This window comes from Lactuca saligna, chromosome 5, assembly GCF_052625555.1.
Source record: "Lactuca saligna cultivar CGN05327 chromosome 5, ASM5262555v1, whole genome shotgun sequence".
NCBI classification, from domain to species: domain Eukaryota; kingdom Viridiplantae; phylum Streptophyta; class Magnoliopsida; order Asterales; family Asteraceae; genus Lactuca; species Lactuca saligna.
The window spans coordinates 122,193,385-122,220,879 of record NC_136421.1 but is presented as its reverse complement, the minus strand read 5'-3'; the positions used below and the strand labels follow the sequence as shown (position 1 = coordinate 122,220,879).

General features: G+C 37.9%; 1 protein-coding gene across 1 annotated transcript; it reads left to right on the top strand.

Annotated features, from left to right (window-relative positions):
• Positions 1 to 2,100: 2,100 nt before the first annotated feature.
• On the top strand, positions 2,101 to 4,420 carry LOC145045663 (putative F-box protein PP2-B8). The gene is made up of 4 exons (XM_078993983.1): positions 2,101 to 2,214; positions 2,348 to 2,542; positions 2,695 to 2,795; positions 3,973 to 4,420. Exons 1-4 carry the CDS (start codon positions 2,101 to 2,103, stop codon positions 4,418 to 4,420), a joined length of 858 nt encoding a protein of 285 aa, XP_078850109.1.
• The last annotated feature ends 23,075 nt before the right edge of the window (positions 4,421 to 27,495 follow it).

Genomic DNA, 27,495 nt, shown 5'->3' with positions numbered 1-27,495 from the left:
AATTAAGTTGGTGAGTTCATGAGTAGTGTTTTGAGAAAATGTACGCCAATCGAAAGTTCGTGTATGTTTTCCAGAAAACGCAGTATTTCAAATGTAAAGAGTTACGGTTTGTTGTGTTGTAAATGAATGTATTAGATCCAGAAAATCCCATATTTTCCCTAATGGTTGAGATATGAATTGTTGTGTTTTCCAAGAAAATCCCTTATTTTCTTATAAAAGTATGAAATGCATATGAATGTTCGTGTTATAAGTTGTAAATAATTGCACCAGGAAAATCCCTTATTTTCCTATTAGTTGTTTGGTTTGTATACAGGAAAAACCCTTATTTTCCTAACATAACTGGCAGTCTCTAAGACCGAAAATTTTGCAAGTAACCGACGTTCTTAAAAGTCGTGTCATAGTTTTATATAATAAAGTTATACGAAGATCGCATTTGTTAGATGAAGAATAGTTTTAATAGATACTCGTTGATAAAAACATAATACCATAATAATTGTATATCCGATGAGTTTTATAACCATACTAAAAATAATATGCTTGTAACGACGTTCTTCAGACGTCGCAGCGTTATGACAACTGTCACCCCAAAGGATGGACTGTAGCTAACAGTCAGGGCACGGGATCATGACTTCCCTTATAGATCTATACACATTTGACATGTTCTCCTAACGGGAGACTCTGGTTATAGACAGGACTTGCGGCATTACTTTCTAATAAGAAAGTAGTGTTTGAAGATATACACGTCTCATGGATTCTCAACTAAGTCTGCATTAAAGTGATGGTTTTGTATGCAAAGTTTATCCTTTTTCACAATGTTTGACAAAGCATAAATCATAAGTTTTTAGAATGTATAAAACGACTTAGCAACGAAAGGTACTTTGAAATCACTATATACTTTGTATAAGTCTAATGCACGCAAAGTATGACAAGAGTTTTCCATAGTAGTAAGGAATTACAAGTGATTTATTCGATAAAAACAAGTGAAGTGAAACTTTATAAAATACACGATAATAACCGTATGTTTACTTGTATTCCCCCCCCCCCCCCCCTTATAGAGTATAAAAGCATTTAAAATGTATTTAAAGTGTTTTTGAAAGGGGTATGAACTCACTTGATTGATTAAAGAAGGTGTGACGAAAATCGAGCAGAACTTTGGCTTGAAAAGGCGGATTTTCTCGGGATTTCTCGGGAGTAAAATCGACCTTCGGGACTTGCACAAAATGACCAGGGCTTCGGGGTAGTGCAAGCACGGAAAACGAGGCAAAATGCAAGAAAAGTGAGAGAGAATGCGCAATTTTTTCGGGAACCCTCGCATCCCTTTTATAGGATGCTGGAACCGCCTTGGTACGCGGGGCGTACGCGTACGTCACGCATGACCGAGTCCTCGACTGCCTCGGACTTTGGATGGGACGGGGGGGGGGGGGGGTAGGCTCGCATAGGGGCGACGTGGACGATCCGAGACCAAGGCCTTGAGTACGTTGGGCGTACTCGTGTACGCGGGGCATACTTGTGTGACTCAGACTTCGGATAATACCGAAGAATTATTTATCAAACTTCAAAAATTAATATCTCCTTCATACGAACTCCGTTTTCGACGTTCTTTATATCCACGCGTAGGTGAGACTAAGATCTACAACTTTCGTTTAGATTCCGTTGGCAAATTCCGAAATTATTTTTATTATTTATTTATTAAAATGACGTGATTAAGGAATTTCTTTAAAAATTCATAACTTTTTCATACGATGTCCGATTTGAGCGTTCTTTTTATGAACGTTTGTAGTTTAACGATATCTATGACTTTCATTTAGACACCTAAGGTCAGAAAATGTTTTATTGAAACTTTGCGTTTTTACGTAACCTCGTATCGCCGTTTTTGTCGGAAAAACTTAGAATGGTCATAACTTCTTCGTTATAACTCGGATTTTTGTGTTATTTATATGTTTGGAACCCTTAAGACGATATTTACTAAATAGCGTACTCCAAATAGAGTTTTTGAATACTTCATTTTTCGATGATATTCTAATCCCTTTTTCAAAGAGGTTACAAGACTCGATCTTTGATGACCAGAAATGACGGGTTGTTACAGAAGATGGATGGTTGATGGCTGAATTGTATCAGTTTACCAGTGACAGGAGAAATATTGATCTTGAAATTACATTTATGTCTAGATATCCATTGGCAGTAGAAGGCATTGAGTTTCTTCCTCTTGAGAGAGTAAGCTGAGAAATAATGGTTTATTCATCTAGATGATTTAGTTTATGTTGCTTTAGGTCACATTTATTTTTTTTGTGTTTCTTTGAGGAAATTTTTTCAGAATGGATGAAAGTATAATATGTAAGTTATATAGGTGGAGCATGAAGTGTTAAAGGATGTGGAGATGGATATACGGACCATATCCGATTCTGAAACATATTGGGAACAAAAATTGCCTGGTGACTATGAAGAAATTATAAAGTGGTCAAAAGATAGGGTGCAATGGACAACAAAGAAGGAACTCTACTCTATTCTTTGCAAAGGGTTCCCAGTCCAGGATTGTAAAGAGGTAATCCTACCATTTTTATACAGACTTAAATATAAGCCGTTCATTTGTTCCTCATTCTCATCTATTTTGGAGCCTATGATCAATGTTTAACAGTTCAAAAGGAAGAACTCCAAAATCCCAAAACTATTACTTACATATTTAATGATTGACAGTGGCTATATCTTGCAAAAAATGGGAAGAAATGTCTTATGATATCTGCAAGAACGTGTTTGCGAAAACAAGAGTGGAGTTGGCAGTCTTTACCCGAATTAAGGTTCTTTCCTTTATCTCTCCCATCTTGTTTTGCTGTATATGTTTGGCAGTCTCAACGCCCTAACACTTAAGATGCCTTTTAGTATATTGAACCCCTGAAAATTTTCAAATCTTAAAGCAACCAAAATGACAAGAAATACTCAAAAAATTTAAGGATCTTAACAGCTGTTGTCAATATCAAATTAGATACAAATGTTTAGAACCATTACAACTCTAAAACTCACTACATAAATAATACAAAGAAAAACTTAACCTAAACATTAACAAGATGATTAACGTAACTCAGAAAAACATGAAATATCTGAGGCCCAACAAGTAGTGGTCTTGTGATATGAACAAGAGTGATGAAGAATATAGAGAAACTCCAAGTGCATTGTCTCCAAAAAGGGAACTGATTCGTACACAAAAGATTTTCTCCGTTCAAAACAATTTGTGCTTTAACATAATGTAACTGTATAAAACATAAATTGTTGTGTATGGAGAAAAAATGTTGTGTACGAATCACTTCCCCTCCAAAAAATGAACCCTACGCCCTTCTTATGCCCCATTTATAGAATACGGGTCCCAAACTGGTAGACATGGGTCAAGACAGATTCACATGTTTTTATTTCCATGTACTTCCCAGCTCCCTTGTACAAGCCTCCACAACACAAATCTTCAAATCAACCGACTCTTGACTCATTTAGCCCCAACACAATTCAGCCTATCCTGAAACTTAACCTTTCCAAATTAATTCTTAGCTTAACACATCAGACCACCCAAGTTTAGACTCTCCCTCATCCTCAACTTGGTGTGCACTATCAACCCAAGTTTTTCAGACAATAAACTATGTGGACTTCAACACCTTTTTAACTTCATCTCTTACATGGAACTTCATCTATTCGTTTTGGTGGTTTGGATTTGTACTCAACATACGAGGTTTCATCCTACGCATTTGTAGCCTCGAGGGCCCAATCTTGGACATTACAAGTCCACATATTATGTGACAGTGACATATGTGGTACCAACATTTAAACCATTCGGCCTAACCAGAAACTCAAACTTTCAAAACTAATTCATAGCTTAACACATTCAAACCATCCAAGTTTAGGCTAGATACTAAGTAAAAAACTTCTAGCAAAATCCTTTTGGAGAAGTGATCAAATACTATTAAACGCTTCTTTTTTTTTTTTTTGCAGATTTGAAGATGTGGCTTTTGATCTTCATGGAAGCAGCTTCTGGTTAAGTTGCAAATCCAAATTATTGTCACCAGAAAAAACATACGCAATTTATCTTGTTTACAAATTACAAGAAAACCATTTTGGATTTGAAGCTCCTGTGAAAGTGACAGATGTTATTGCTAGACGTACTTATGAGAGGAATCATTCATGGTATATTTTTTTTCTTAGTCCTCAAACTCCGGTGCTTAGACGGAAGGTTTATCAAAACGCCCACAACCCTTTGAATAGACCCAAAATAAAAGGACTTCCACAACAAAGAAATGATGGTTGGATGAAAGTACAAGTATGGGAATTTCAAGCCAATACTAACACTAAACGGCTTCTGGATGAACTTTTATTAACTTTTTTCAATAACAATTTGCCTAGAGGGCTTATCGTTCAAGGGGTTGAGGTTGAACATATATAACTTGTTTTACTTATGATTGAGCATGAACTACTTGTATAAGTTAGCTTTAATTTTATTTCCTACACTTCTTCTTTCTGTTGGAGTAATTCAAAGAAAAAGGGTCAATGGTCATTTTTGGAAAATTTCGATATCTTAGTTTATTTACCCAATTTTAGTATATGATTCAAATTCTTAGTAAAAATAGGGTTCAATGTTTTCTTTATTTTTCATTCCGAACTCACTTTAGCTTCTTAATAGAGCTTTGATAGCAAGTAACTTCTGTACCTCCCTGTTGTCCCATGTTTTCGTTTTCCTATTTGGTCCTCTGTTTTTGTTTTCCTATTTGGTCCTCTATTTTTGTATTCCCTGTAAACAAGGAAGTAGCAGGTTTGTTTGATTACACTTGGTTTTACACATGGTATCAGAGCTACGGTCATAGCCTGAAGGTGGTGTAATTTGTCACACCCCTGGCAGCCGGCGTAAACACCGAGATATGCTACATAAATCAACGATCATAATTATTCAACATACATTGACGTAAATCTCCTATTTACGTTGACAATAGCTAGTGCTAAATCGCGACACACGCATAACAATCAAAAGTTTACAAATATATGATAAAAATAATAGAGAGTCTTCTATGCGAACACTTCTGACCTTCTAAATAACCTCAGAATACATGCATTAAGACACGTCAGCAAAATTGTTGGTGAGTTCTACAGGTTTTGACACATATTATTTTTGCATACAAAAGTGTTTTATAAAATTTATCTGGTTGACCAACTTTTATAAATACGTATTTTTCTATAAAAAGTATAAAATAGTTGAGTTGTAAAAGTGTATTTAGACTCATTTAGAAATATCGTTTTCTCAAATCCAAAAATACACCATTTGATAAGTAAATCAAACTTATATCAAAATTTTATGGTTCCCATGACCAAAATACTTTTTATATAAGGATTTTGAATAGTAATTTATATAAAATAAAGTAATATCACATTTTATTTTTTTGAAAACATAAAATAGCCAACTTTACTCTTGAAACCTTATACAAGCATTTGTGTAGTTTATATTTAAAACTAATAAGTTTCGAATTTATACTTTGTAAATTCATGTGGTGGTGTTAATTAAGTGTTATCTTACTTAATTTAGAAACTGACACTTAACTAGTGGGGCACTTATATATGAAAACATAAATAACGACACTTAACCAATGTGGCACTTAATTTGTAAACTCACCCCACATAAATATTTTGTTTTCGTATAAAAACAAAGGGTTTATGTAAATGAGTTATTAAATGTAAGTTAAACCTTAACTAATCATGTCATGTTGTTAATTAAGTGTTATATGACTTAATTTTTGGTATTAACACTTATCCTTTTGAGTCACAAACTATCCTACCAAATACAGTCTATTCCGACTAGTATAAGTGAACAAAAACCTCTTCTAAACCAAATGTAAATTTAATATTTTAACAAAAAAAATATAGGATCTATAATAAGCTCATAGCTGAACTTCAACACAACACCGATGCACTAACACTAAAAGGGTGTGCTAAAAGTTCCACAACGCTGACATTTTTTTTCCAACGACCAAACATTAAGTTATATTTGATAATGAGAAATTGTGCCATATCAAAGATTTAGTTATCAAATTGAATTAATCTTAGACACTTAACCATTTGGAGAGAGGGTTATTCCATTCTAGTCTTACAGTTATCCAGAATATGTTTTCTGGTTCTAAGGTGAGCCTATAACGGACAATATAGACGTTCCGTCCCCGGAAGGGCACAAGAAATAGTGGTATCTGGATAATTACTAATGCATTAAAAAGTAGTGTAGTAACAAAGAAATAACACTTGATGTCAGTTTAGTCTCATCAAACGAAGTTGTAGCTAGCAACCACAGGTGGATAATATCGACCCACATAAATTTATACCATCTGCCTTAGATTTATACAAAAGTTATTTATTATAAATTAATATCGTACACTTAGATTTACACTGTAAATCCCTCCCGGATTAACAATTATAGTGCTAGGGTTGGTTCTAGGATTTTGATCTTAAGGAATGACAAGTATCACAACATGAATCCCCCCTTCAACGATTCTAGGATTTAACACACAAGATCTAGTCTCAAACTCCAATAGTTTTTTCGACTAACCAACTCACAATTCACACAAAGGATATCAAGCTTTAATCTTAAGTTTTAAATGTTTTTAGAACTTAACGTTTCTAAGCATTATTATGAATTTAATTCAAAGTTTGGATAGTGTGATGGTTGCATTTTGAATAATTCCATGTTTTCAACCAATTGCAAATGATCCAAATCACGCAGTTTAAAACACAAATATATAAGTAGAAGATGATTAATCTATCCTTTTAATAATTCACTTGACATGTTCAATCTTTGTTTATCAACCATTTAAGGCAATGTTCATTTCTTTTGTACATCATTATGTTGAATACCATATTTGGTTATATGTATAATGTCTCTTCATGCTTTCTCAACATATTTGTGCATATATACGACAAGTAATACAATTTATGGCTCATCAAATAACTTATATCTTTATAGCAATCTACTTAAAATCTTGTGACTTTTATTAATTTTAATTAATATATTACGAAAAGGTGTAATTATGTCATTTATAGCATTCTACCATAACTTATATGATTTATTAATAATTTATACATGTTAGATTGCTAACTTTTGACCAATAATAAAGTATGATGCTATTTTGTGTATAAACTTGAAAATCATTTGTTGAGTTCATTTGTGTTGCGTCTTGGGCTATGTATTTTGTATCCGGATTGGGCCTATCCATCCGTGTCTATCTAGATTAGTTTCTTTGTTATCTAGATTAGTTGTTAGGGTTATAGTATATATATATATATATATATATATATATATATATATATATATATATATATATATGCATGCATGTATGCGTATATTAAGTAGTTGTCTATTACGTTGATTCTTGTAACCCTAAACGCCTCTATAGATTGAAGTTCTTTATCGAGCTCTTCTAAGGTGTTATTGCATTAATCATTCGACATATTCAGCGCCATACTTGTGTTCTTTATTACGTTCTTATTTAATATCTTGCTTAGAATCATACGATCCTAATAGAACTTTGTTCTAACAATTGGTATCAGAGCAGGAGACTGTGTGATCAATACACATTCCTTATGTATTCATAATACTTTAGGGTTTCCGCTTTTATCGTATAAATAGAAGCCGTCATCTTCATATCGACGACAACTCTGTTTTTGATAAAAACCCTAATCTCAAGTTTACAGGTTTGATTCTAGTAGCTCACCATGTCTCACGATGATTCGCATACAAACCCTATTAACATCTCAAACAACATTGGATCAACAACCAGAGTACCCATACTCTATACTCAAGACTACGAAGTATGGGCTCATCACTTTGAAGATTACGTGGTTGGATCTGAAGACAATGGCTATCTCATCTGGGAAGCTATCACTCTTGGACCGTTTGTACATTCGGAGACAAACACGACGGTTAAGATGCAAAAGGATTACAACAAGTTAGTGACAGATGTTCAGAAGATGCCACAGGATGAGAAGGACAAGATCTTGTGTAACGTTAAAGCCATGCGATTGATAAGATTCGCCCTGCAATCTGACACCTTTCGGCTTGTAGGTTCATGCACAACCACTAAAGAGATCTGGGATAGGTTGAAGGAAATTTACTCAACTGATGATGATTTGGAACACTCCATTCAAACTCTGTTACTGTCAGAATTTGGAGTTTTCGAACAGAAACCTGAAGAGAAGATTGTACAGACCTTTGATCAGTTCAATCATCTCTTAAGTAAGATGATCAAGCATGGGATAGAGAGGAAGCTGATCGAGAAGAAAGTAACGTTCATGAACGGGCTGAGACCAGAATGGATGGATGTGGTTTCCACTGTGAAGGCGCACGAACAGTTCAAATCGTACTCGCTGGCGAAACTAGTAGGGATACTGAAGTCCCATGAAAGTGTTGTAACCAAGGAAGCGAAAGTGGTCTCTGGTGTGGGATCATTGGCTCTTGTTTTTAAAGGAAAAAGTACTGCTGAAGAAGAAGAAGAGTCAAACATGTCAGAGTGCGACCTTACAAGTGAGGAGTATGCCTTGATGATCACAAATCCAAAGAAATTTGCAAGGAGAAAATTTCCCGTCAACAAGAACCGAAACTGGCAGGGGAGTTATAGTTCTGAGAAGATGAAGGATGAACCGAAAGTCTCCTCTCAAAAGGATGAAGAGAAAAAGGAGAGCAACCTTGCAGGAGACTTAGGATACGACTGCAACTGTTGTCATGGCAAGAACCATTTTGCCAAAGATTGCATGTTGAGAAAGATGATGAGGTGTATTATATGCGCAAATTAGAAGAAGTCAAGAAGAAAAAGGCGTCCAACAGCTCAATGAATGCCTTAATCATACAGGAGAATGCTGGGGAAGATGAGTTCAGTGGCGTAGAAGTCTGGTCAACCGACTCTGAAGACGAAGAGGTTAGAAGACCCACTCATGGAAAGGTGTATGTGGCAAAGAATGAAGGTTCGGGTGGAAAGTGATTTATCGTCACTGCTGGTTGATCAACCGAAAGTGCAGATACTGAACCAAATCTGACAGAAAACAAGTGTTTTGCGGCCAAGCCGGTGAGTGAGAAGATCAACGACTGCGATCGATTCATCAAAAAGGTACATTCTATTCTTGAGTCTCTTAAATTTTCAAAAACTGATTATCAAGAAGAATTAAATGAATTAAACTTTAAATTTTCTAACCTAAGTAGTAGCCTCATGCAAACCCGCTTAGCGAACTCTAACCTAACTGACCTACTCGGCAGGGTGTCTTCAAAAAGTGAGGAGAGGAGAATCTGGATTGAGCTGAAGGAAGCGGAGTTAGTTAGGGCGAGGGATGAAAGTATTTACTTGCAAAGAGACGATTTAAAGTTATTAAAACAAAGAAATGTTTTATGTTTAATTGCTAAGCGTCTTTATACTAATATTGCTCAATTACATTTATGTTGTGAAATTGGAAAGAAGATTCATAAAATGATTTTTCCCTTTCTTGAATTTAAGGAAGATGAAGTTATAGTAGAATGTGAATCAGAAGTGTCCTCAGAAGAAATATCAATGTCGTATAGGCTAGGTTTGGATAAGATAGAAACCTTCATCGATTCTAAGGAACATAAAAGTATGTTAAAAGATATCTTAGATGAAAATGATAGGCTAAAGATTAAAACTGAAACTATACAAACATTCGATCTGTCAAATGCCAAAATTGTTAAAGATAATAAAATAAACTTAGATAATTTGTCTGAATTTGATGCGGATAGCGAGATGAGTGAAATCTTAGTAGAGGATGAAGTTGATTGCTCTAAGTTTATGAAAAATGAAACCGATAATGAAAAACCTCTTATATCAAAAAACTTGGTTGAGTTTGCTCGTCTGTCAAAAGAACAGAAACAAAAACTCAAGGAAAAGGCCTTGGTCTATCAAAAAGTTCAGACCGTGCCAAATCAGGTTTATGCTGTGACCGGGGTCACTCAAAGGCAAACAGCAGAATTAAGAACCATAGTTGACGAAGATAACGCTGAAGGATGCAAAGACTATTTCTGGTCTGCTCCTATTGATAACGCAGACGAGACTGTGGGACTATCTAAGAAAACCACATGGAGAGTCAAAGGTAGATACATACTAGAACCCATCAACAAACCCTCCAGTTTCGACATTCCAAGCATAAGTGGAACCAAAGATGTTCCTGAGGAACCAATGGTTGAACTTGATGTTCCAATCAAGAGGGAAGAACCAAAAGTTCTACTCAAGAGAGAGGAAGCACCGAAAGTTCAAACTAAGAAGAGTACAGAATCTAAAATGGAAGGTAAGACAATTGTAACTCAGAAGGAGAAACCAAAGGCCAGCTTCAATGTTCACAAATCTCAGAAGGAGCTAGCTGAACAAAAACGCCTGAGAAATCAAAGATACGCCACGAATCTGAATGAATGGAAATGGCATTGGAATTCTCAAAATCTCAACTATGAGCCTCCCAGGAAAGAATCCATGGACAAGGGAAAGGAAAAGTTGAAGGAAAATTTCATTCCAAATTCCTATTATTTCAAATCCCAGAACCGAAAGTCAAGTCTCGGTCCTGAACCCACTTTCGGTCCTCGACTCAGTTTCGGTCCTAGATGTAGTTTCGGTCCTAAACCCAGATTCACTCCTCGATCCAGATTCAGTCCTAAACCCAGATTTGGTCCTAATCCTAGTTATGGATCCTCCAAGTCCCAAGATGGAACAAATTCATTAAAGGACATCAAAGGAAAAGGAAAGCTGGTATCAGACTCTAAGAAGGAAAATAAGAAATCCTCCACTAAACCTAGGAATCAAATGAAAAATCCTAAACCATCAAAAGCAACACCAACTGATACACTAAAATTTAAAGAAGTTAAAACAAAAATCAAGGTGTATACCATTAAAAGAAAAGATCAAACCACCCTTATTAAACGAACTTATTTAGTTGATGCTTCTGTAGTTATTCCTTTCTCTGTGAAAAACTCACAAGGACCCAAGAAACTTTGGGTTCCTAAATCTACTTGAATTTGCAGGTAATCAGTGACGAGCAGTTTGACGACGAATGGTATATAGACAATGGTTGCTCGCGTCGCATGACAGGGAGGAAGGAGGAGCTAAGGGAGTTTTGGTCCCTGAAAGATGGTGGGTCTGTGAAGTTTGGAAAGAATTCCTATGGAACAATCAAAGGATACGACTTGATAACTAATGGAGACTTCTCGATCAGAAAGGTGGCTTATGTAGAAGGATTGCAGCACAATCTCATCAGCATGTCGCAATTAGTTGTGGGTACAGGTTTGAAGGTATCTTTCGATGATGAGGGGTCTGAGATAATGGAAAAACAATCCAAGAAGGTTCTGTTGAAATCTGCATGAAAGGGAGAGATGTACCCTCTTAATCTTAACCCAATTCGAGGGACACCAGCTATCTGTTTACTGTCAAAGGCAAACACCGATGAAAGCTAGTTATGGCATCGACGTCTATCACACCTAAATTTCAAAGACATCAACAAATTAGTGATTGGTGATCACGTTCGAGGCCTTTCTCTTCACAAGTTCGATAAGGAGCATTTATGTGCAGCATGTGAGATGGGTAAGTAGAGCAGAAGAAGCCACCCTACACGCATCAATACTAAGATAGTGGAAGCACTTGAACTGTTACACATTGATTTGTGTGGACCTTCTGCTATAGAGAGTATCGATGGAAGTAAGTACATTCTTGTCATTGTAGATGATTTTTCACGCTTCACTTGGGTTTTCTTTCTTAAGCAGAAATCAGATGCTACTCCCAAGTTGAAGGCATTCATCAAGCAGGTAGAAGTACAACTAAAGAAGACGGCCAGAAAAATCAGAAGTGACAATGGTCTCGAATTCAAGAACAAGGATTTTGAGGACTTTCTGGCTGATAAGGGGATAACTCACAATTTTTTCGGCCCCTTATACACCACAGCAGAATGGGATTGTTGAAAGACGAAACCGCTCATTATGTGAAGCAGCCAGAACCATGCTCAGTTACGCTTCCCTACCTTTATACTTCTGGGCTGATGCCATTGCCGCTGCATGCTATACTCAGAATTGGTCCTTGCTCAACAAGAGATTCTCCATAACTCCTTATAAGATCTTAAACAATAGGAAACCGAATGTCAAATTTTTCCATATTTTCGGTTCAAGGTGCTTTATTTTTAATTCTAAAGAGAACCGAAATAAGTTTGATGTTAAAGCCGGTGAGGGCATATTTCTGGGTTACTCTCTGTCATCCAAAGCATACAGGGTGTTGAATAAGCGTTCCAGAAAAATTGAAGAGACTTACTATGTCACCTTCGATGAAAATTATATGAAGAAGGTTCAAAGGACTGAAAGTGCCTTAGGAGACATATTCCCAGAATCTGGACAGGTCTCAGTTCCAATATCCAACCTGTTTGAGGAATACATTCGGCTATTCGATGAACCAGAAACAGCAATTCATTCAGAGGCAACAGCAGGAGACAACAAAATCGATAATCTCAAGAAGGTCATAGACGAAGCTACTAAAGATATGGAAAGCGAACCACCAAGTCCTAAGTCATCAACAGGCTCTCCAAACAAAGATTCAACGTTCCAGGGGGAGAACTCTACAACTTCAAAGACAACCAAAGTTTATGTTGAGGGGGAGAATCCAAGTTCATCCCCAACATCTAAATGTTCATATGATAGAGAAAACACTGATCCAAAACTAACAAGTGAAAATCAAATCAAGGGGGAGACGCCAACTTCCACAAGAAATGCAGACTCTGATGCTGACAGAGATTTCACTTCGCCAGTTGAGGGGGAGAAGGAGAAAGCAAGTGATAGTTCTACTGATGAAGGTGAGGGTGATCAGTCAGATGTTCAAATAGAAGTAGAAGCTGAATTGAATCCAGAATATGATCCAAGCTATCCTCCATTAGTAAAATGGACAAAGGACCATCCCAAAGAGCAAATTATTGGTGAAACTTCCGAAAGTGTTCTTACTCGATCTCAACTGAACGCGAAACAAACTGCATTATTCTCTAAAGTGGAATTTTGTATGTTTAATTCGTTTATCTCCAAAATTGAGCCGAAAACTGTAAATGCTGCACTTGATCATTCTGATTGGGTTCAAGCAATGTAGGATGAGCTCCATGAGTTCGAACGCAACATAGTTTGGAGGTTGATTCCTACACCAAAAGATGCTTCTGTTGTCGGCCTGAAATGGGTGTTTAGAAATAAGCTGGACAAAGAGGGGAATGTCATTCGTAACAAGGCTCGGTTGGTAGTAAATGGTTATTTTCAAGAAGAAGGGATAGATTATGAAGAAACCTTTTCTCCAGTAGCAAGGTTGGAATCTGTCAGAATCTTCCTTGCATATGCTGCTCACAAGAACTTTGAAGTTTTCCAAATGGATGTCAAATACGCTTTCTTGAATGGAGAATTAGAAGAAACCGTATATGTTGAGCAACCGCCTGGTTTTGTGAATGAAAAATACCCTGATCATTGCTATGTGCTGGATAAAGTTGTCTATGGGCTAAAACAAGCACCAAGAGCCTGGTATGAAACGCTAACTCGCTTCTTATAAATGTGAAAATTTAAACAAGGTTCGGTTGACCCAACCTTCTTTCGTAAGAAGGAAGGCGAACATTTGATGATTGTTCAGATTTATGTTGATGATATCATCTTCGGCTCCACGAATCCTAGCTTAACAGTTGAATTCAGGAAGTTGATGGAGACTAAATTTGAAATGAGAACAATGGGTCCAATTAACTTTTTCCTTGGTTTGAATATTAGATAGGGACCAGAAGGTATCTTTATAAACCAGGAAGCATACACCAAAAACTTACTGACAAAATTTGGAATGAAGGGTGATTCAAAAGTGAAGGTTCCTATGGCATTTGGCACTAAGCTAACCCTATCTCTGGAGAAACCTGCTGTGGATATAACACTTTATCGTCAAATGATAGGTTCCCTTATGTATCTGATAGCTAGTAGACCAGATATTATGTTTTCTGTTTGTTACTGTGCCAGGTTTCAAGCCAATCCAAGAGAACCTCACATGCTTGTTGTGAAGAACATTCTTCGATATCTGAAGAAAACTTCATCTCTCAGTCTCTGGTATCCTGCAAGATCTGGATTCTTCATCCAAGACTTTTCTGATGCTGATCTAGGAGGATGTGGACTGGACAGAAAGAATACTACAGGTGGATGCCAATTTCTTGATGGAAAACTTGTTAGTTGGCAGTCCAAGAAACAAACCTGTGTTTCGTTATCCACAGCCGAAGCTGAATACATTGCTGCAGCATCTTGTACCTCTCAAGTGGTTTGGATTCAAAGTCAACTAATAGATTATGGGTTGAGTATGAAGAAGATTCCTCTCTATTGTGACTCTGAAAGTGCAATTAGGATTTGTCATAATCCAGTGCAACACTCAAAAACCAAGCACATTGCACTTAGGTATCATTTCATCAAGGATCATGTAGAACACGGGAATGTGGAAGTACACTTTGTTCGATCTGCTGATCAACTGGCTGACATCTTTATTAAAGCCTTACCAGAAGCAACTTTTAAAAAAATCTTACAAGGCTTGGGCATGATGGAAGGAGAGTCGGTACCGAATTCTCAAATCTCTCATTAAAAATTAGACAATCGAAATGGACAGACCGCTCGGTCTATTTCGGCTCTAGAATTTTAGGGATCCAAAATGGACAGACCGCTCGGTCTATCTCGGCTCCGTAATTTTCTGTAACATAAATAAGCTGAATGCTCGGTCTATTTCGCTTCACTCATTAAAGATAAGGTTTCGGTTGTATATTTTGTGCATATCTTTCTTTTGATTTGAACTTAATTATTTTATGTTTCTGTTTATATTCTTTTTCAGAAAATTTCAAAAATCCAAAAATATTTTATCTTTCTGTTTTTATTCTTTTTCAGAAAATTTCAAAAATCCAAAAACATTTTATATTTTTGTTTTTATCTGTCTCGATTGTTTGTTTGGTTTGTTTGGTGTGTTTTTTTTATTCTTCTTAGGTGATATGAATACAAGTGTAACCGACTGTGGATCTAAGGCAGGTATGATTCAATTTCAAAATGAACTAGTTAAGGGTCCCTAGAAGCATGCTGCTACATGTTGTCTTAAGTCTCTACGATCTTGAGTAGGCCTTAATGATTCGATCTATACCTATCGTTTCTTCCAAATCAGGATAATTTATACTACTCGGTCTAGAGCTACCTTACTCTTCTCATATGAGTTAAGAGTTTCTCTACCCTGTCAGGATTAGCTAGCAGAAGGTACATGCGGTTCTTCAGCCACCTCTTTATATTCTCCATCTACTTTCGGTTCACCAACATAACCCTTGAGACTCTTGGTCTTTACCACTGAGGTTTATGGTTACCCAACATCTGTGTTTGTGATCTTAGATACGTTTACCACGTGCTGAGTGAAACCCAATATCCAACACCAAAAATGAATTGACGGCGAATTATATATTCAAGAACTTATTGGTTACCTAAGGAAATCTCTTTTTATTTTTGTGTGATCTTTTATGAATTTTTCTACAGCCGAGGCATTTCTTCCCAAAGAGATCCAGTTTATTTTTTTATTTTTTTTGAGATTTCTGATTCCTATATAGTCACTAAAATAATATATCCCACCTACCTATTCTATAGACCACATCGGTCTCACAGGTACTTCCTCCAACGTTCGGTTTTATGTTAAAACTCGAAGTTCGGTTGAAGACAAGCTACCCTAAGCCTATGTTTAAAAGAAGCCTTTCAATGTTTATTAACAAACAATTGATCGTATTTTTCGGGAAACCACACAAGCACTTCAAGTCTCTCTTGACTTTGAAGGAAGTGATTCTTTCCCGGAATACTCTGCTTTCTGTCTAATAATAAGACATCACTCACATCCCATACACATTTGATTTATTTCTTTATCTTTGTCACACTTATGCACGGAAATTTTTATTTTCCAACATTTTAGTTACCGTTTGGCATGAGTTTTGGTTATCTATTGCAACCAAACAAGGGGCTATTATGGAATTTCAAACGCCAATTAAAATAAGATTTAGGCGCGTGAATTTGATCGGTTTCTAAACCCATGCGTGCTAACGTATTCCTGGGAGTAACCACACTGTCACATCGCGCTTTTTCAAGCGACGTTTTAGTGACCTCATCATCACGGTTTTCTCTCTCCAGGCAATGGTATATAAAGGGTTGAACGTTTTATTTGTCTTTTACCAGCACTCAATTCTCTCAAACGTAAACAACAAGTAAACACTACTCATCTTCTTCTCCATTCATCAATGGAGACTTCCTCTTCAGCACATGATCAGACGGCATCATCATCTTTGCTCACCATTAAACCTAACCAAAATATGATCATCGAACTTAGTATGTTCTTATATGACTCATATACGCTGCAGGTTGTGGAGTGTTTAAAATATTCTCCCCTGGTTTTAGCCTTAACCCAAGTTGAAGTAGTTCCAATGTCGCTGTTATCATAGGTTTATTCCACGGCGACTTATGACAAGAACAAAGATCGTATCTATTTTACCATCCACAACAAGAAGACTTCGATTTCAAAGGTGAAGTTTTGTTCAATTTTTGGTCTTGCATTCGATTCTTTAATCATCTCGCCAGACTTTATCACCACATCTTAGTTATTTTCAATGATGTACGAGATGGGGTATACCGATGTGCTAACGACGATTACTAAAGTGAAGAAATCCTGTTTACCATCTCAATGGAATGGCTTGCTCACTCTACTGATTAAGGGTTTGGCAAAACGCAGTGGTGGTTCTGATACTACAAGCAAGGATTTTCTCACTATTCTTTACGGCCCCTACAACGGGATCAATCTTGATTATGGCTCCATAATCTGGTCTCAGGTGGTGCAGAGTCTCAATACTTCGACACGCCATTCAGAAATTTCATGTGGGCGTTTTTGGACCCTGATTACAAGGAAGGCCATTGATTCTTTAGAGATTCCAATCATAAAGGATGCTCTACTTGCTTCTATTGCAACATTCCATACAAAGAAGATCATTCTCTCTGATCGACGCAAGTTTCCTCATTATGGAATGATTCCTGAAACGATGTATCGTTGTGTTATGGAACAGAGCAACGTCTTGGCGGACTATAGGAAACTTCCTCCTATCGGACCGAGAGTTTTGTCTCCTGAGCAGCAAGCAACATTGGATGCACTAGAGAAGCTTGCCAATAGAGGAAAGAGAGTTACAAAAAAAAGGATCCTGAGGAACGTAAGTCCAAGTCCTCTAAACGCAAATCTGGTGAAGGAGATTCTTCTCAACAAAAACAGAAGAAGATAAAGAAGATGACTCGCAGACCTAGGGAGAACACTCCTCCAAGTACAGATCCTGCTAATGAGCAAAGTGAGGAAGAAGAGGTTCATCATGTTTCGCCCCGAAAGCGCACTCCTCCACGTTTTCCTACTCCGCCAGAATCTCCAAATCACACCAAAGTTCCAACTCCACCCCAATCACCAAAACAGACAGTTCCACTTTCTGTTCCTACTATTACTCCACCCATTATCACTCAAACAACAACTTTGCCAACTTCATCACCAATTATTTCAGTTCCTATCTCTAATATACCCTTATCTACTCCACTCGTAACCGAATCCACAACCACTACCATTCCCAAACCCACAGTGGAAGTCAATGTATCTGATACAGGGGCTACTACTATGAATGAACCTCCAGTCATTACCATACCACCTTCACCAACCCCATCATTTGATTCTGGTGCTACTCTTGGGGGAGACGATGAGGATTTTAACTCCATCTACTACAGTCCTTATAGACTTCCAACCGAAGATGAAGCTGATGCTCCTGTCACAAGTCAACAAATACAGGGCATTCATGAGAAGTTGGATCGATTGCTTGTAGACAGTAAAGCCTATGGTGGTGTTGTTCTTAAATCATTTTTGGAGACAGCCATTAAACAATATACTGATGCAATTGACAAATCTATAGAGGCGGTTAATGAGTCTACATCCACATGTAAGAAGGCTACCAAGGAAATTTCTGAGGTTGTTCATACAACTCAAATTTTTCTTGATTCATTGAAGTCTCATGCTGACACCAATGCAGCAAAATATCAATCATCAGTGGATTCCTTTTCTAAGTCTTTTCATGATTAAACTGCCAAGTTTGAGGCTGTCCGCTCTGAGCTCAAAACAGAAACCACTTCTTAAAATCAGTGGATTCTCGTTTTGATGCTCTTGCTGCTAATCTTGCAACTGAGAGTACCTTGAAGGAAGATCTGGTTAAACAGCAAGCAACCATTGACGTACAAAAAGTGCAGCTGGCCCAAGCAGAAAAAGAAATTTCATTGTTAAAAACTCAGAGGGCTGTGTATAAAAGTTGTGCAGGAGATGTAAAAGATATGCTGACCAATTTGCTTGAAGCACATGATCCAATCTTAACTTTGACCATTCGGAAACATCTTTAATCCAAACTCCTCCCTGCTATTGCAATTCTCAGTGAAAGGAAGGGTGTTTTGGAGGGATTTATACCTACAAAACAAGGGGGAGAGGGTAGTGCACACCTGCAAGTCAAATCAGAACCGAAGGTTAATTTAGCTTCGGGTTCTGGTTCTCAATCAAAGCAGAAAGAGGTTCTTGTTGACAGTGACAGTGATACTGAAGAAACAATAGTTGATGCTCTCAAAAGAAACAAAAGAGACAGAGAGCTTGATGAAACAATGAAAGTGGCTAGAGAAGCAGAAGAAAGGGAAAGGAAGAATAAGGAAGATGAGGATGCCTTGCAATGCAAGAAGGCTTTGTTTCCGGTGTGGAACAGAGATACACTTATCAATCAAGCGATTGAGTTTCCTTCTGTCTATTGGTTGGAACCAGTTGCTTCGTTTGATTGTGATAACTCCAAAGACTCGCAGTTTGACATGCCTATTACAAGAAAAGCTTTTAGATTTCACTGCTTTGAGGCAACTGCTGAGGTTCCACATCCACATCCAAAGGTTGACAGGGAATTAATTGATTTTTACTTGAAGAATGGTCAACCGCAGTACTTGACTTGGAGTGCACAGAAGATTATGAAAGTCAAGGTATTGAAACCTTCACCTGCTGGGAGATTCATAAATATCAATTTCAAAATCAACAGTGGTTCAGCAAACACGGAGTCTTTTATCTCTCTGGCAGATCTTCCTAACCTCAATCCGCATGACTGGATTTTGCTATACAACATTTTGCTCTCTAATCTTAAGGAGTATGAGCCGATTCTTGAATATCTTAAGAGAATGTTGGCCTCCTATATTCATGAGCTTGCAACTATGGATCAGGAGATAGCAAAGGTTATGAATAAAAAGCCGACTGTGAAGTTATCATCTAAACCTGGTGACGTAAACAAAATGAAATTAGGGCAGATAGATTCAACAAATCTAACTGTTATGTTCACAAAAGGTGATAGACACAAGTTTTTGTTTGCTCTGGTCGATAAACATCAGTATCATACACCGATGCAAGCAGAACTCAGCGGCTGATAAGAAGAACTTTATTGACATGCTTCGGTGGTATATTACCTTTCGTCATCATATCTTAGCCATCATACCGAAGGTGTTTAAAACTGTGAAGAAGCCTCCTGCTGTTAAAAAGGAATGAGGTTTTGGCTCCAAGGACGAAAAGGGGGAGATTGTTGAGTTCATTTGTGTTGCGTCTTGGGCTATGTATTTTGTATCCGGATTGGGCCTATCTATCCGTGTCTACCTAGATTAGTTTCGTTGTTATCTAGATTAGTTGTTAGGGTTATAGTATATATATATATATATATATATATATATATATATATATATATATATATATATATATGCATGCATGTATGCGTATATTAAGTAGTTGTTTATTACGTTGATTCTTGTAACCCTAAACGCCTCTACAGATTGAAGTTCTTTATCGAGCTCTTCTGAGGTGTTATTGCATTAATCATTCGACATATTCAGCGCCATACTTGTGTTCTTTATTACGTTCTTATTTAATATCTTGGTTAGAATCATACGATCCTAAAAGAACTTTGTTCTAACATCATTAAAACTTTAATGAGAATGCATGTATTCTCCCCTAAATATTAAAACTATAAAATAAAGGCCATAGAAACTCACCCTTGAAGCGTGAGTTCGAATTTTATAGAGTTGGTTCATTTGTGTGAAGCTTCGCCTGAGGAACCAAAATCAACACCTTTTTTTAGCTAAAACAAACCCCTGAGACTATTTTTGTAGTATTTTAAACTAAAGAAACTTTTTTGAAATAATTTAAATTTAAAAGGGATGTTTGTAATTAACTAACATGAGGGATTATTTTTTAGATAAATTATATCCAAAAGGAATAGTTGTAGCATATCGTTCCTGGTATGTATTTATTTAAGTATTTTTCATTTTTAGCCTGGGACTCGGCAAGTTGAAGGCCCAACTCGTCGAGTAGATGCGGATTTGATTCAGGATTTAAATGATAGACTCATCGAGTCGTCTTCCAGAGTTGACGAGTAGACTCTGTCTGGATAAAACCCTAATCTAAGGGTTTGCACCCTATTTATGCATCTCATACAGCCACCCATCGTCCCTGTTGCTTCCAGAAACCCCCAATAGCAAACCCTAACCGTTTGTGTAAAGAGCTAAGGCATTTGTGGTGCTTTTTGGTGATTTTGAACTCGAAGAAGGAAAATCCTAGAGGAATCAAGAGAAGACCAAGGGAGTTCAAGATTGTGCATCATTTGCAGTTCCCAGAAGGTAGAAAGTCGATACCTTGCTTGTTCATTAGCTAGATCCCTTTTTGGGGATATTTAGGACTTTTTAAGCCATTTTTGGTAACCAACCATGATTGCAAGCATGGTTGGGGGTTGAGGCTTCGGATCTAGGTCCATGAAGGAGTTACAAGGCAAAAAAAGGGTTGGTTTTGCACCCATGGAAGTCCCTATGCAACTTAAGAGTCTCTTTTAGAGCCTTTTAGGCTAAAAGTCCCATGCATGCACGTAAAGTTCATAACTTTACGTGCTAGATCGAGTTTAGGGACCTAGATCTATCATTTGGACAAGAGTTGTACATCAGAAATCAAAGAAATAGACTTGGACTGTAGCGACTCGGCAAGTCGTTCTTGGGACTCGGCGATTCCGAGGTTAGACTCCCCTTTTCTGTTATGGGTTAAAGAGACCCAGTGGAGTGTTGGAAAGGTTTTATAGGGTCCGGAGGAGTGACCCAATGTATTGGGATAAGCCATAGTCCTGGAGTTCATAGGACTCGGCGAGTGCATGAGCAGACTCAACGAGTCCAAGGCAATCTCCTAACTCTTGAAGATGAACTCGACGAGTTGTTCATACAACTCGGTGAGTGGAGGAAAGGACTTGTTCATACGATGGAGATGAACTCGACGAGTTGTTCATACAACTCGATGAGTCGGATGAAGGTTCATTCGGGGCTGTTTTAGAAGGAGAACTTATCGAGTCGTTGCCAAAATCGACGAGTAGAGGCATGAAGAAAGATAGATGAAAGGATAGGGACTCGACGAGTTAGCGGCCCAACTCGGCGATTCGGGTCAACTAGAAGTTGAATTTGACTTTGACTTTGACTTGGCCTTGGTCATCGGTAAAATAGTCATTTTACCCTAAGAGTAGATATCAGATTCTGATTGAGTGTTTTGTGGGGATTATAGCCGGAGGATTTCCGGAGCAGCAGGAGACAGAGATTTCCCGCACAGATTATCAGCAACTACTTGTTCAAGGTGAGTTACCTTCTAGTAGCGGTGGGTCTACGGCCACAATGCTGACCCACCAGTAGGAGTTGTTGTTGGATAAGGTGTCTAAGTCCATAACTATTTCTGGTATGTACTTGACCCGACCCGGCATGGTCCATTTGGGTTGCATGGCACCATGCAATTGGATAGACTAAATGAGAGAAATAACGCTTGGAGATTATTAATATATTATAAGTTCTAATATATTAATAATATTATTTGATTAGTTTGATCAAGAATTAATTTAGAATTAATTAAGTGATCAAAAGATAACTAATTAAATATATGGGTTGATTAAGTAAATCATCCATATCTTGTATAGTGGGCTAAAAGGCTCCATGGATCATCAAGTTGGGTTCCACCCATAGGATGCTCCATGGATGCTCCATGGGAGTTACAAACCCATGGGTCATGGAAATGAAGAGTCATGACACATTAGGGTTTAACCCTAGATGTGTCACACTATATAAGAAACATAATCTCCACCAAAATCGGTTGCAACAAAGAAATAGAGGGCTTGGCCGATTTGAAGAAGTGAGTATACTCTCATAAGTTCTTCCAAGAGCATTTGGTGTTGTGTGAAGCATTTGAGGCATCACCACTTGGGGTGCTAGGCTCACAAGGTTTCAAGGAACACAAGCAACAACAAGGTAAGTTATTCTATCTATACTTTATGTTTAAATTGTTCCCCATGTATGCTAGATAGGAATATAACCTTGGAAATTAACTTTGCATGACAAATTAGACAAACATAGATCCAAGGTTATTAGGGTTGCATGTACACTTAGGAAGTGTTAGAATGCTCAAAACCCATCAGTGGTATCAGAGCCTAGGCTTGTTTGTTCTTATTTGTGCTTAAAAGTTGAAAACAGGATCGAAAATTTGCTGTCTGCGATCGGACTCGTCGAGTCTATTGGGGGGACTCGTCGAGTCCATGTGTATCTTCAACCAACTCGGCGAGTCATGTTCATGCACTCGGCGAGTAGGGTCGAATGAGTGCAGAATTTCGATTCAGTTGCTGGAAAATGAATAAGAAACATTACCCTAAACTGTTTTAGTAATTGTAAACTTGTTTTTTGGTGGTGTAATGTTTTGCTAATTCATTTACAACAACTAGTTATCAAAATTACAAAGTTTTATGTAATTTTTGATTATGTTCATATTCATGTTCTTGTTCTTATGATGTTTTAGATGATCATAGGAATTATTTGTAACCTATTTGGTAGTTTAATTCTTGATCATAATGTGTTTTAATGGAGTTCATAACTTATCCTTAAGTTATGGAAAACCAAGAGTCACACTTGAGTTAAAACCATTAAGAAAACACAAGAGTTATAAAAATGAAGAGTCTTCATTTTATGACTCTATTAAACTCATAAGTTACAAGAAATGAAAAGTTTTGAAAGTTACAAAACTTGCCCTCAAGTTTTGGAACAAGTAAAGTTAAGTTAAAACTTTAGTTCCAACCCCTAGAATTTTAAAAGTTAAAATTCAACCCTTATACTTATATTATGATGATTTAATAATTATATATATATGTATAAGAACAAGTCGTCTTACCGCTAGTACGCCTCATTCACGAAGCCGGTCTATAAGGTGGGTATAAGGTTGTTGCCTATAAAATGGTGACTTAATGGGTGTATATTCTCACCCACCGCTTGCTTGACTGGTGGAGGGTCGTTAGCCGAACAGGTAAGACAAGGACTTATAAATTCTCATTCAAAGTATGATGAATATATAAAGTAACTAAATGTTTATTAAATTCCCAATCTTAGTTACTTTAGGAAAAATGTGAATAAGGTGCTAATCCATGAAATTACACTTTACACTTTGTCTGAGTCGTTGGTGGAGCGTGTGTGGTTAACCGGCACACTCACTTGGACTTAACAAGGTAGGTAAAGGGTGACTTAAGGTTTATTATAGTATCGGTGGAGCGTGTGTGGTTTACCGGCACATCGATTGAGTGATAAACTTTAAGGGTACCAAGTGATTTGCATGGTTACTTCACACCTCGTTTTGTGATCCTCGGCATCCCAGTCACAAAACCTGGAGGGCACTCCCGAGATCGAAACATGCCTTTGAAAAGTTCATTGGATCTCAAAGAATCTAGGAATTTCTAAAACCAATAAAAACTAAATATTTAATATTTCGGTTTTCGTGGTGGAAATTGGTGAATCGTCATTCACCTACCTTTCAAATATGGTATAGCTTAGATTACGGCATACCTCTTCTAAGTTATATTATATTGTGATTGGATCCTAGCCTTAATATTACATTTGGGTGTTTTATTAAGGACTCTCTTAAATCTAAACTTGTTCTTCTTTTTCAGATGTCTTCAACTAATGCTTCTGGCTCGAATCCTAATGGCTCCTTTACTCTTATGAGTCTGTGTGGGAAAGTCACCTTTGATGGATCCAACTTCAATAAGTGGATCAGAAACATCAGGATGATTACCCGCTACGAGGACAAAGAATATGTCCTTGACAAGGAGCTTAAGGAAATTGACGAGTCCACTGCAACTCCCCAGGAGATCGCTGACTTTCATACTCATGAAAGAGATGCAACCAAGGTGGCTTGCATCATGTTAGCCACCATGACAGCTGAACTCCAAAAGTCTTATGAAGACTTCTACCCTTATGAAATGCACCAAGATTTGATGGAAAGATACCATCAAAGTGCACGACAAGAGAGGTACGAAGTCATCTGCTCCATGATAACAACCATGATGAAGGACGGAGAGTCCGTCACGAGCCACATGCAGAAAATGCAAAGGTATGTGGATCGGTTGCTGAAGCTCAATGTGAACTTCCCTGAGGAGCTTGCAATAGATATCATTTTGCACTCCTTACCATCGTGCTATGATCAATTCCGCATGACATATCACATGAACAAGGAAGAGGTCACCCTCAGCAAACTTCAGGGACTTCTCAAGACCGCAGAAACAGGTCTTAAGGGGAAGTCGGTTGCTATCACTCCTACTCCAGAAACAACTCCGGTCTTGGCAATCGGGCAAAGTCGAGGGAGGAAGAGAAAGAGATCTTCAAAGGGTACCAAGGCTCGGACCCTTGATGGCTCTTCTTCAAGTGGAACCAAGAAAGGCTTCATTACTCCTTCTTCTGACCCAAAAGAGGCGGAATGCTTCTATTGCCACGAAAAAGCTCATTGGAAGCGGAACTGCCCAAAGTACCAGCAAGATGTAAAGGATGGGAAAGTCAAACCCAACCATGCAGGTATTTACACTATCATTTCTAATAACTCACCCCATTCGAAATCTTGGGTCCTTGATACAGGTTGCGGTATTCATATTTGTTGTGACTTACAGGGACTAGGAAGAAGTGAGAATGTGGAGCAAGGAAGAATAAACTTAATCATGGGGAATAGGAAAGTTACACCTGTCACCAAGATTGGAGTTTATACTTTATCGCTAAGTAGTGGGTTAAATTTAGATTTGAATAAATGTTGTTATTCGCCAGAAATGGCAAGAAATATTATTTCCTTTCATGCATTGTACAAACAAGGTTTCACCTTTTCGTTTGATAATGAAGTTGGTTCGATTAATGCTTTCTTTAATAATGTTCTTTATTTTAAAGCATTACCTTGTGATGGTGTGTATGAAGCTGTATCTATTGTAGATAACTTAGGAAATAATGTTTTGTGTATTGATTCTAATAATAATAACTTGGATAAAGCATCATTATGGCATTGTCGTCTTGGACATATAAGCAAGAAACGCATAGGCCAACTCCAAAAGGATGGAGTCTTGGAGTCGTTTGACCTAAAGTCAAATGATAGTTGCGAATCATGCTTACTTGGAAAAATGACAAAGTCACCCTTCACAGGCTCGTGTGAAAGGGGTGAAGGTTTGTTGGACCTTATACACACGGATGTGTGTGGACCATTCAAACATGCCACAAGGGATGCTAATCGTTATTATTTGACTTTTACCGATGATTACAGTAGATATGGATATGTCTACTTAATCAAGCATAAGTCAGAGACTTTCGAGAAGTTTAAGGAATTTAAACAGGAAGTCGAGAATCAATTGGGCAGGAACATTAAGATGCTTCGATCCGATCGAGGTGGTGAGTATCTTAGTTCAGAGTTCCTTGACTATCTAAAGGAATGTGGGATTGTCTCACAATTGACACCTCCCAGGACACCGCAGTTGAATAGTGTGGCTGAGAGGCGTAATCGAACCTTGTTGGACATGGTTCGTTCCATGATGAGTCGAGCTTCGCTACCAATCTCATTCTGGGGGTATGCCTTAGAGACTGCCGCCCATATTCTTAATCTAGTCCCTACAAAGAAAGTTGCCAAAACTCCTCACGAGATGTGGACTGGTAAAGTACCTAAACTAGACCACATCAAGATTTGGGGCTGCGAGGCTTTCGTGAGACGCGAGACTCATGATAAGCTCGAACCCCAAAGCGAGAGGTGTATTTTCATCGGCTACCCACAGCAATCCTTTGGTTACCTCTTCTACAGACCTAGTGACAATGTGGTCTTTGTAGCAAGAAGAGGAGTCTTTCGAGAAAGAGAGTTTATAAGCCAAGGAGACAGTGGGAGGCAAGTTGATCTTGAAGAAATTCAAGAGTCAAGTGGTGAAGGAACTTCAAACTCTAGCCCTCAACTTGAGGAGGAAACTCCTGTTGAGCCAATTGACGAATCTGTACCTCTGAGGCGTTCCACGAGAGTTAGGAGTGCACCTGAGCATTACTATGGATTCCATATTACTGCAGAAGGTGAGACACTTATTAGTGATGAGACACTAGTAAGTCATGATGACCCTAACAGCTACGAGGAAGCCATGGCGGGCCCCGAGTCTGCTAAATGGAAAGAGGCTATGGATAGCGAGATACAATCCATGTATGACAATCAAGTTTGGAACTTGGTTGAGAATGTACCAGGTCGAAAGACTGTAGGGTGCAAATGGGTCTTCAAAAAGAAGACCGACATGGATGGTAAAGTACACACTTATAAGGCTAGACTGGTTGCAAAGGGCTTCTCTCAAATTCCTGGAGTGGATTATGATGAGACCTTTTCTCCGGTAGCCAAGATTAAGTCTATTTGGGTTCTGTTAGCCATAGCCGCATTTCATGACTATGAAATTTGGCAAATGGATGTCAAAACCGCTTTCCTTAATGGGAAGTTGGCTGAAGATGTTTACATGAGTCAGCCAGAGGGTTTTGTCAGTAACGAGTACCCTAATAGAGTGTGTAAGCTTGAGAAATCCATTTATGGATTAAAGCAAGCACCTCGCAGATGGAATCTTTGCTTTGATGAAAAGGTCAAGGAATTTGGCTTTTCTAGGAGTGAAGATGAATCTTGTGTATATGTCAAGGCTAGTGGGAGTATAGTTAGCTTTTTGGTATTGTATGTGGATGACATACTACTCATAGGAAACGACATTCCAACCTTGCAGGAAGTAAAGTCCTGGCTTGGAAAGTGTTTCGCTATGAAGGACCTGGGTGAAGCTGCCTATATTTTGGGGATAAGAATATTGAGAGATCGGAGTAGAAGACTAATTGGACTTAGTCAAAGTACCTACTTGGAGAAGATTCTGAAGAGATTCAGAATGCAAGACTCCAAGAAAGGAGAGTTGCCCATCCAGAGTAGCGCCAAGCTGAGTAAGACACAAAGCCCTAGCACTGAGGCTGAGATAGCATAAATGAGTCGAATACCTTATGCTTCGGCTGTAGGTTCGATCATGTATGCTATGACGTGTACTCGACCTGATGTAGCCTTTGCCTTGAGCATGGTT